This window comes from Camelina sativa, chromosome 20 (genome assembly GCF_000633955.1).
Source record: "Camelina sativa cultivar DH55 chromosome 20, Cs, whole genome shotgun sequence".
NCBI classification, from domain to species: domain Eukaryota; kingdom Viridiplantae; phylum Streptophyta; class Magnoliopsida; order Brassicales; family Brassicaceae; genus Camelina; species Camelina sativa.
Window position 1 is genome coordinate 24,708,257 of NC_025704.1, and position 11,308 is coordinate 24,719,564.

General features: G+C 31.9%; 3 protein-coding genes and 1 pseudogene across 7 annotated transcripts in view; all 4 read left to right on the forward strand.

The window, feature by feature from the left end:
- On the forward strand, nt 677-1,454 carry LOC104771615 (probable calcium-binding protein CML43). The gene has a single exon (XM_010496168.2). The coding sequence runs from the start codon at nt 796-798 to the stop codon at nt 1,348-1,350; it is 555 nt and encodes a 184-aa protein (XP_010494470.1). The 5' UTR covers nt 677-795; the 3' UTR covers nt 1,351-1,454.
- On the forward strand, nt 5,486-8,617 carry LOC104771616 (putative UDP-arabinose 4-epimerase 4). Of its 5 annotated transcripts, none has more exons than XM_010496170.2 (11): nt 5,486-5,729; nt 6,290-6,459; nt 6,543-6,667; nt 6,773-6,886; nt 6,973-7,080; nt 7,165-7,256; nt 7,352-7,493; nt 7,586-7,680; nt 7,774-7,903; nt 7,994-8,138; nt 8,259-8,617. In XM_010496170.2, the coding sequence occupies exons 2-11, from the start codon at nt 6,399-6,401 to the stop codon at nt 8,483-8,485; spliced, it is 1,239 nt and encodes a 412-aa protein (XP_010494472.1). In that variant the 5' UTR covers nt 5,486-5,729; nt 6,290-6,398; the 3' UTR covers nt 8,486-8,617. The 5 variants fall into 5 exon arrangements, with proteins under 5 accessions (XP_010494472.1, XP_010494474.1, XP_010494471.1 ...); XM_010496172.2 differs by having other exon boundaries at nt 6,543-6,664; XM_010496169.2 differs by having other exon boundaries at nt 5,486-5,668.
- On the forward strand, nt 8,811-9,652 carry LOC109131360 (annotated as a pseudogene).
- LOC109124781 (small nuclear ribonucleoprotein-associated proteins B and B'-like) overlaps nt 10,699-11,308 on the forward strand; it is a 5,251-nt gene continuing 4,641 nt past the window's right edge. The window contains exon 1 of the mRNA XM_010496174.2: nt 10,699-11,175. Within this exon, the coding sequence (XP_010494476.1) occupies nt 10,818-11,175 (358 nt within the window). The 5' untranslated portion in view covers nt 10,699-10,817. The remainder of the gene's footprint in view (nt 11,176-11,308) is intronic.

Sequence of the window (11,308 nt, forward strand, 5' to 3'; positions counted from 1 at the left end):
CAAATAACAAAATAAAAAAAATTCCCCGTGCTACCAGCGCGGGTTATTATCTAGTGAATATGTAAAGACAATGCCATGTTTTATAAAGTGGCTTTCCAAATAATAGTATAGATATATAATATTTGAGAGAGAAACAAAACTAAGGGGTTGTTATTGGTTTATTGATTTGTAAATCCATCTAGAATTTTAAAATTTTGATTCATTATGAAAATTAAAACATATAGATTTTGAAATAATACGTTTTTGAATTTGAATTTGAATCTTCCTATTTTTCACTTTCAAATAATCAAATCTATTTAAAACATAATTTGGATTTTGAAATCCAAACCCAAATTATTGAACAAATAACATGAAATTTTAACAAGTATTTATAAATCATTGAACCAATAACACATAATTTTTGTAAGTATTCTAAAATCAATGATTTTCAAATCCATTAACTTCGTAAAACCAATAACCCGCTAAGAGAATTTAGTTAATAGTAGGGTATTATTATTGTTTGAGAAGTCTCGGTGAATTTGTCGAATCCCGGAAGGAAATCAGTTTTTGATGTGTTGTATGAAAATTTATTATATATTATTATTAACTAGTCGCGCCTCATGCATGTTTCCAAGTCTTTAATTACATAACTACTGTCTACTGTTTTATTCATATAGTAAGTCTACGCCTCGTGATTCCAAATCTTCTATTATACAATAACAGAGTGATTAGTCTCCGCCTCGTGATTCTCAAGTCTCCTGTTATATTAACAGAGCCACCAAGAACAAAGAAGAAGTAGAGTAACAACAAACAACAATGGAGCAGATCATTAACGAGAAGAAGAAGACACTCTCAAGACAGTCTTCTTCTTTCAGACTACGAAGTCCTAGTCTAAACGCTCTCCGTCTCCACCGAGTCTTCGACCTATTCGACAAAAACAAAGACGGATTCATAACCGTCGAAGAACTGAGTCAAGCCCTCTCGAGACTCGGCCTCGACGCTGACTTCTCCGATCTGAAAACTACCATTGATTCATACATCAAACCGGACAAAACCGGACTCCGGTTCGACGACTTTGCGGCACTCCACAAAACCCTAGACGAATCTTTCTTTGGAGGAGAAGGAAGCTGCTGCGACGGGTCTCCGGAGTCAGATCTTGAAGAAGCTTTCAATGTGTTTGATGAAGATGGAGATGGTTTTATCTCCGCCTTCGAATTACAAAAGGTTTTGAAGAAGCTTGGACTACCTGAAGCTGGAGAGATTGAACAAGTGGAGAAGATGATTGTCTCTGTTGATATCAATCATGATGGTCGTGTTGACTTTTTCGAATTCAAGAACATGATGCAAGTCGCTCTTGTTCCTTCTTCTTGAACCTTTAGGATAAAAAAAAAAGAAGGTTTCGTATGAATCTCTCTTTAAAGTTGTTCTTGTATGGAAAACAATTGTTGTTCTTGAATGCAAAAGTTGTTCTTGAATGCAAAACAATTTTAAATAGATCTTGTGCAATGTTTAGTTACGTTAAGTCATGAACATTAGACGTTCTGGAGTTTGGTCTGATTGGAACTTTTTTTTATTTTATATTGGTTAATATTTGTAGGTTATTCATATTAATTTTAAAGTAGATGGTCAGCATGCAAAATTTTAGCTCGGATTTATTATTCTAAAATTTGTAGGTTATTCATATTTGGTCAGGATGGTCAGGATGCAATATTATTATTCTAAAATTTTAAAGTAGATGGTCAGGATGCAATATTTGTAGGTTATTCATAATAACTAAGTTAGGTGACTATTCCAAGTTAGGCCACATGTTAAACTATCTATAAAATACTTTTAGTGATTATAATATCTTTTTTTTTTTTCTTTTTCCTTCCACCGGAGGACAATGAAGTTTTATAAAAGTTTTACATTTTCAAAATACTTCGATTTCATATAAATTTACGTAGACATTACTATATTCTTTTGAACTTTAATACTTTATAAATACATTGACAATGTATATGAATCTAATTTAAAAACTGTTGATTCGTTTTTTGCTCTAAAAACTTGGTGTCTCATTCTTGATCCATTAAAAGTTGTATGTCCTTCTTAATCTCTGCGCCATGTTCATACATCTCTTGAATTCAAGTATATAGAAAAAAAAAATGGCTGGATTCAGGATTGCATTCTACAACAATGTACTCGGAATAAACATCTATTTAGAAAGTCCATTAAATTTCAAAGAACTGTGATCACTCGAAAAGAAAAAAAAAATCTATAACACTATTTTATTAGCGTTGTGTTTAATTTGTTGCCCTTGATGCACACGTATAATCATCCGCACAATTCGATTAGAATGATGATAGTCAAAAAAGCTATGGGATATGGGAAAGAGGTTAAAATCGAGGTTTATAGCCAAATTAATTTGAGTTTCTTTGCATAGACATTGTTTTATACAACTTAGTACAACACAATAATCTGATTTGATACAACTTAATTGTATTAGTGTGTCTTGACTCTTGACCCACCGAATAAGGCGTCATGACTTATCCCGCTCAATAACTTCTTGTTTTTCAATAGTTTTTGTGCGCTAGGGGGTTGGAAAAGTTTGGGTTGGGCTTGCTCTCACTGACATGTAAGTTTGGACTTCGAACATGACTGAAAACTTGGTACCACCAAGCTAGGTTTAATCCTCTAAAAAAAGTAAGCCCGTCTATGATCGGAAGTTTCATTCTAGCTTTCGTCGGAAAAACGTCTTACCTTGTTTAAATCTTTATAAGTTTAGTCTTTTGTGTTTACTAGAAATTTTGTATTGTTTTTGCATTTTGTATAGAATTTGTTGTTCTGTAAGCACCATGTACATGTACGTAACGTACGTAATACCATTTAGCCTCAAAAGTCAAAACTCTTGGATCTAAAATTTTATTTTCAACCAAAAGTCCTATTAATTGTCTTTCAAAATCTAAATTGAAAGATGCCACAATCTTTTAAATATTAGGATATATCTCGTTTTATTCAAATATTAGGTTTTAAGAATTAAAGATTTATGAGTTAGAATTTAGGATTTAGGTTTAGATTTAGTTTATATTATTATTTCTTTAAGAAATAAATACTATTATTTCTTAAAGAAATATATACTTTTCATAATTTATCCCTTATATTTTATGTGAATTTAACAAGTGTGTTTAGTTCTTTTTTCTTAACATCAATTGTTTTGTTTTGTTTTTTTCTCAATAAAATATATATTAACTAGAGAAATCATTAATACACATGAGTTCGTTTAACAAATTACGGAAGATTTATGAGTGGGTACAACAACTATTAATCAAAAATTCTTAAAAAATGTAATATATAATTACAAAAATATATAAATATACCAAAAACTATATTAATGAAAAGTATAAAAAAATATGAACATGATTAATAATTTAAAAATCATAAACAATTACCAAATAATCATTCAAAAATCAAACAAATAAATTTTATAGTGAAACACAAATAATTATATCTATTGAGAAACTATAGTTAAAGAATGATTAGAGCTTGATAATATAACTAGATTTTACCCCGCGGTACATCCCGGATCTATATTTTATTTTAGAAAAGACAAATATAATTTGATTAGTAGATTAACTATATATATATATAAGTATATGACTAATGTTTTGCATATTTTAAATCTTTATCCCTTATATTTATACATTAATTAAAATTTAACCCATATTCTAGCATTTGATTAATAATATTTAAAATTTATGCTAATGTTGCTATAATCCGTTTTGAAATAAACTCTGTTTTATGAGATTTTTAATATTTATAAGTCTAAAGATTCATTATATTTTAATTTTTATTAAGTTTTTTTTTGTAAACAATTTTTATTAAGTTTAACATAGAAATAATCATTTTTTTGAAATGGTGTTAAAATATAAAACAAGTATTTTTATTTTATTTAATAATTTCGGTAGAACTAATTAGTTTCTATAAATATATTTCGAATTTATTTATAATAATTAAACCGAAATTTATGGCTTATGCTTCTCTAACAATTACTATGTATAACAATTAGTTTTATTAAAAAAAAAAAATTAATTAAATATTTAGTATCAGTGGCATTCCCTGTAAATAGTATTAAACTTCAAGATTTATTTCATAATTGTCTCAAAAAATGTATATATAGATATTTCCTTAGTTAATTGTTCTGTTTTATGTTCTTTCTTTTTTTGAGTTACCGGCAAACACCTTGCAGAGTGAAGGTTTTGAAATTCAATAAACTTCGAATGATGCAAAATAGTATAAAATAATTTCTTTAATTTAATTAATTGAAAACATTAATAACCGCACCCGCCCATAAACAGAACATTTGCGGGTAATTGCAGAAGAACACTAATCAAACTCGAGTGTTCACTGCAGAAAATAAACGTTTACATATGACCGAACTCCATAACACTGCAAAGAACCAACGTTTACATATGACTAAACTCCAACTTAGTAGTCAGTCGCATGTATATATATTAAAAATGATAGAATAATTGCATAATGTAGTTGACAAAAAGTGCCATATGTAGGATGAAATCATTTGATTTGACCACGATGGCCAAACACGTTAGATAGTTGGGCAGTCGCTACAACTAAGCAGCCGGCACCTATTTTACTTCCATCAATCATCAATAATTTGTACTATAACTCTTGTTTGACTTTGATTAAACTAAAGGGTCGTTAGCCACTCCACATTCACTATTCTAAACTCTAATCTAATTCATCAGCCTTTTAAAATTAGGCTAGGTGGCCAACGAAAAAAGTTTAAATTATCTATTTTATTTTGAGATATTAATTAGAAGAANAAAAAAAAAAAAAAAAAAACAACTATTTTTCAGAAAGGAAAATATATTCGTACATTCGGGATATCTAATCAAATCGTATTTTAGATTTTTTCCTCTATGTTTTTTTTGTGAGAAAAATGTTTTTCTTTTTTACCTATGTTAAAAATAGTACATTCTGTTTATTATATCATATACTGTTTTTTGTCAAACTATTTCCTTTTTCCAAAATTATTAAGTCTACAAAGAAATTTTTTTTTTTGTAAAAAAAATCTAAGATGCTTTTTTTTGCTTGACATTATATGCATGAGATATGTTTACTGCAAAACAATCACTATTATATTTGCAAAACATAAGATTTGATTTCTTTTGTGTTTCCTACCTTTTTATTAATTACTTATTATAAACTTATATGCAGAGTACTTTATGAAATTAAATCCTAATAATGTCCACTTTAAACTTTCAAGTCAACAATTTTTTTTTTTACAAATTCAAGTATGAAGTTTCTTCAAAAAAAATGCATATATAAGGAAATAAACGAAATAAACAATCACAGCAGTATAAAAAGAGATAGCTATTACATTTTTTCTTTCTAAATAGATAAACACTAAAAAATTATTTACATGATCTTAAAATAATATATTCTACACCATATAATAGTAGATATATATTATTAAAAAAAAAAAAACGTAGAACAGAGAAAGAGAGTGCGCGACGAGGTCATAGTCGTGCTCTCATTTTTGCATTTCACGTTTCTTCTCTTTCTCAGACTTCCTCTCGTCTCTATTACGTTTTTGCTCTTCACGAGTTTCTCTCACACACTCGCCCGTTTCATACTCCAAAACCATATTTTTATCGCCTTCCTCGGTTTCTCTCGTCATTCTCACAATTCTCAGGTGCACAAATCTCTCTTTTTATTGTTTGTGGGCATAATTTAGATGTTTATCATCTGATCAGGTTCATCATATTCATCAATCATCATCATTACAAATCTTCTTAATTGTTTATTTTTAATGATTATAAACCATTTTTTGATTTTTTTTCCTAGTTTTATTCAATTGAATCAGAGTCGGATCACAATTTTATATCGGAAATTGATCGGAGTTTTATTCAATTTTGATGACTATTCTTACATTTTCAAGACTCTGTCTCCTACTTTTTTGTTCTACTCTGTTCTGTTCTTTTCCCTGTGCAACCTTTTTTTGACTAAAAAAAACTTTTTTTGACTAAAAGTATTTTGTTTTTAAACATTTTATTTATTGTAACATAACAGATGAATAATTTTATCAGATGAATGTAAAAATAACTCTATATATTTTCAATTTTCTTACAGAAATGTTATCACAAATTTCAACTTTTGTTTTTGTTCTTTATGTCCCACTTGCAACATATTTTATAATCTCTTTTTTTTTTCATGCATATAAATAAATGTATGCAGAATTTAGTAACTTTGACCTGTGTATGTCTGTTGTATATATCTTTTTTTTTTTTTTGTAAACTCTTCCTTTGTTTTGCAGCAATCTCCAGCAACATGAACTTCATTGTTGCTAGATACTGATTTTTGTGGGACTCTATATGTTGCTTTGGTCTCAAGTCTAAAACAGAGCAATTTGTAGAAGTTTTTCAATGCTAAATTCTTCTGGAGTAAGAACTCAACGAAGAAACTCAAGACCTTTGTCTGTTGGAGGTAGAGAGATTATTACTCTTTACTCGTAACAATATCTGTTTATCATATCATAATCGGTCTGAGAATTGTTTTGAGTTTTGTAGAAATGGATTGCTTAGAACCTAAAACAAAGAACAATCTCACTGGAAAGCTTCTGTTGATAGCTTCACTAATAATATTAGCCATTATTGTGATCAGTCAAGCCTCAAGTTTCACATCCCCAAGGGTGGTACCACCATCGTCTCATACTCAACAAAAAAAAACACCTTAAAAAGGCTTTTTTACACTCCTATAATTAATGTTTTCTATGTGGTTTTGTTGTGTTTGCGTTCAGTTTTCTCAAAGAGAGGAAGGAGTAACTCATGTGTTAGTCACTGGTGGTGCTGGTTATATCGGATCACATGCCGCTTTAAGGCTGCTTAGAGATTCATACCGCGTTACCATTGTGGTAATTTAGATTACTTTCAAACTTTTCAATAACTATCTGATGAAATTTTTGATATATACATCAATAAACTTCTGATACTCTCACAGGACAATCTTTCGCGTGGGAATCTCGGGGCTGTTAAGACTTTACAGAGATTATTCCCGCAAACCGGAAGACTTCAGTTCATTTATGCTGACTTAGGAGATCCCGCAGCGGTACCCCTTTATAACCTTTTGATGTTTGCTAAGCTTTAAAGCATAAATTTTTTGTGTTTACATTTTTAACCATACAATTTTCAGGTTGAGAAAATCTTCTCGGAGAACGCTTTTGACGCTGTGATGCATTTTGCTGCGGTAGCTTATGTTGGAGAAAGCACTCTTTATCCTCTAAAGTACAGTTCAGTTCTAATTCATTCTATATAGTTCTAAACATCACTGCAAGAATTATTTTTCCGGTCTCATTGTTTGTTATGTTTATTCGCTGTAGATACTACCATAACATTACATCAAACACATTAGGAGTTCTTGAAGCTATGGCTAGACATAAAGTGAAAACATTAATTTATTCTAGCACTTGTGCTACATATGGCGAGCCTGATAAAATGCCAATTACTGAAGATACTCCACAAGTAAGTAACTTTAATTTCACACTAGATGATCAGTCGATAGTAAAACTATTTTTCAGTACTTTTCTTCTAATGTAAAAATATTGTGTACATAGGTCCCAATTAATCCATACGGGAAAGCTAAAAAGATGGCAGAGGATATGATTTTGGATTTCTCTAAGAACTCTGACATGGCGGTTATGATCTTAAGGTTAGGTTCATTAAGTACTCTTTTATTACTCTAGCTATGTATGATCAATGAAACAGTAATGCAGATGTTAATGAATCTTATGAACTTTGCCAGATACTTCAATGTGATTGGTTCAGATCCAGGAGGTAGATTAGGAGAAGCTCCAAGACCCGAGCTTCGCGAGCAAGGACGGATTTCCGGTGCTTGTTTTGACGCAGCTCGCGGTTTCATTCCCGGACTTCAAGTACAAAAACATTACTTTCTTTGTTATAAGAAATCTACTATAATCATATATTGCAATATCGTTTATACAATATGATTGGTTTGGTGATAGGTGAAAGGAACAGATTACAAAACATCAGACGGTACTTGCATTAGAGACTATATAGATGTGACTGACCTCGTGGATGCTCACGTGAAGGCTCTCGAGAAAGCTCAGCCTCGAAAAGTTGGTATCTACAATGTTGGAACCGGAAAAGGTCTTAACTACACAAGAACTCTATTTTACTTTTTCTTGATAACCATTCATCTAAAAGTACCATAATTTGATTTCAGTGTACAATATTTTAGAATAACCGTTTTGTGGTTTGGTTAAACAGGACGATCGGTTAAAGAATTCGTCGAGGCGTGCAAGAAAGCGACAGGAGTCGAGATCAAAGTAGATTTCTTGCCTCGACGACCGGGAGATTACGCAGAAGTTTATAGTGATCCGACAAAGATTTTGAAAGATCTGAACTGGACAGCTCGGTTCACTAATCTTCAAGATAGTCTTCAAGTTGCTTGGAGGTGGCAAAAGATTCATCCTCATGGATATGCTTCTTATTAAAAACAGAAGAGAAAAAAGCTTTTCTTGTTTTAAATTTATTCTTCTTGATTGGCATAATGTTTTGAGGGATTACAATACATAATATATACTCTTAACAGTATAGAGGGAAATGAATAAACGATTAAACGCAGCGTTTTCAAACTTCCAGACATTAGAAAAGTTATTGGGTGTCTATTAGAAAAATTAAGACTACTGATAAGTAAGAATCGTGAAGCTTGAGGAGAAAGATAACCTAAATACACTCCCTGGCCGTCACATTTTCAGTGTAGTGCCCCTAAAGCAAGCTTCTTTGATAAGCTAGGTTCGATTTTCGCGAGCGGATTTGATGGAGGAACCCGTGAAACGACGAGTAGGTTTCTCAAACGCGAGAGAGGATAATTTGATAAGCAAATTACCCGACGCTTTGATATCTCAGATACTCTTGTATCTTCCAAGAAGCTGTTAGCACTAGTTTTTTGTCTAATAGGTGGAAAAGTGTCTGGCTTTTGATTCCTATGTTGGATTTGAAATCTAATGAGTTCCAAAGTAGCAATGCCTTTGTGTGTTTTATGCAAAAATTTGTAGCTTTCGCTAAGGTAGAGAATTCATGTTTGCACAAGGTTAAGCTAAGTATTCAAAAGAATGATGAGAATGACAACAAGTCTTGTGTCACGCGTTGGATTGATTTTGTTGCTACTGATAAACTTAGGCATCTTGATCTTGACTCTTGAGTGTCTTCTTGTGAAGCGTGAGTGTTTGGAAGTGAAGCCATTAAGCATCTATATTAGCCAGAACTCAAAGCTTCTTTACTTAAGACTCCATGGGGTATCGTTGGCTAGTTTTGAATCTGTTTCACTTCCTTGTCTCAAGACAATGCGTTTAGAGAAAAATGTTTATGCCAATGAGACTTGTATAGAGTCGCTTATCTCATCTTGCCCTGTTGTTGAAGATTTTAGCATTGTAAGAAAGGTAGATGATAATGTCAAGGTTTTACGAGTGGTTTCTAAGACACTAACCAGTCTCAGTGTAGTCTTTGATTTTGGTAAGTATTATTATGAGTTTCCTAGGTTTGATATATTAAACTCGGGAGTTTTGATTGATGCACCTAGACTCAAGAATTTAAAATTTAGAGATGAACTATCGCGGAGTTAAATAGTAAGCAATTCTGATTCCTTAGCCAAGGTCTAATTTACTGGCTTCTTTGATATTCAACATGGTTCTGTTGAAGTTGGCTTACCACGAGCGAACCAAAAGGCCCGTAACTTTTCCACTGGTATCATGAGAGTTAGAGATATGAAAATCTGTCACAAAGCTCTAGAGCCAGACCAATGAAATCTGGTCCCATACGATTTAAGAAAAAATATCATTATAATTTCATAATATTAAAACTATAGAGTAAAAAATAATCTGTTAACAAAAACCTTTTTCCTTTTTTAAAACATAGCAATGTGATACTTTTTTTAAAAAGGTAAAAACAATATAAATGTTTTGAAAAATACTATTTTTATGTGTTAGCAAAGAAAAAAAAAACTATTTTTATGTTTTTTATATAAAATTACTTAGTAGATTTTACATATATATTTGTTAAAATGTTTTATTTTTATATGCTTAGGTCCGGCTCTGCGTTCGGATGAGAATCTGCAAGTTTAGTGAGTACTTCAGAGAACTAAATACGAATTTTTGTAAATGTATCTTCAAGTGACTCGATACCAATCTCTCTACTGTGTAAAATGCAGAAGTAGTCATCTGAACCAAAATTTTCAAATCATTACTTAGGCTTTTTACTTTCTCGTACAGCTCGCGCACCATGGTTGTCTTTGGAGTGAAGGATAGGAAGAGAAAATCAAACAAAAATCAGAAATTGTTAGAATCAAACATAAATCCTAGACAAGACACAATCTATGAAGTTAATTGGAAACATTTTACAATTTAAAATATTATACAAATTATGTTAAATAATTAAACATGTATATAATAAGTTTTAGATATTATACATGCATACACATTATCTAAATTTTGTGAAAAAATATATAAAGTTAATTGGAAACATTATACATTTTAAATATTATACTTTATACAAATTTTTTTTAAAATTAGTATATAAAAGAAACAGTGAGTAATAAATGATTTTTCTGTCGCCGCTTCAGTTCAAACGATCGCCGGAAATCTCAGCTATTCCCCTATTTAGGGCCTAATCCATTCTGAGTAGGCCCAAAAGTGAAACAAAGCCTGAATATATAATTATCTCTCTCGTACTCTTTGCTTGTGTAAACCCTAGAAATTTCGCTTTCTCAATTCCCAAATCCTAACTCTGTTTTTGGAATTCTCCGCCGTTTTCAAGTCCACGACGACAATGTCGATGTCGAAGAGCTCTAAGATGCTCCAGTTCATAAACTTTAGGATGAGAGTAACGATACAAGATGGAAGGCAGCTAATCGGAAAATTCATGGCGTTCGATCGCCATATGAATCTGGTTCTAGGAGACTGCGAAGAGTTTCGGAAACTTCCTCCGGCGAAAGGTGGCAAGAAGACGAACGAAGAAAGAGAAGAGCGTCGTACTCTTGGTTTGGTTCTTCTTAGAGGCGAAGAAGTGATTTCGATGACTGTCGAAGGTCCACCGCCGCCGGAAGAGTCTCGCGCTAAATCAGGATCTGTAACCGCCGTTGCTGGTCCCGGAATCGGCCGCGCTGCTGGACGTGGAGTACCGACTGGTCCATTGGTTCAAGCTCAGCCGGGATTATCTGGTCCTGTTCGTGGAATTGGTGGACCTGCTCCTAATATGATGCAGCCACAGATCTCTAGACCACCGCAGATTATTCGACCTCCGGGACAATTGCCGCCTCC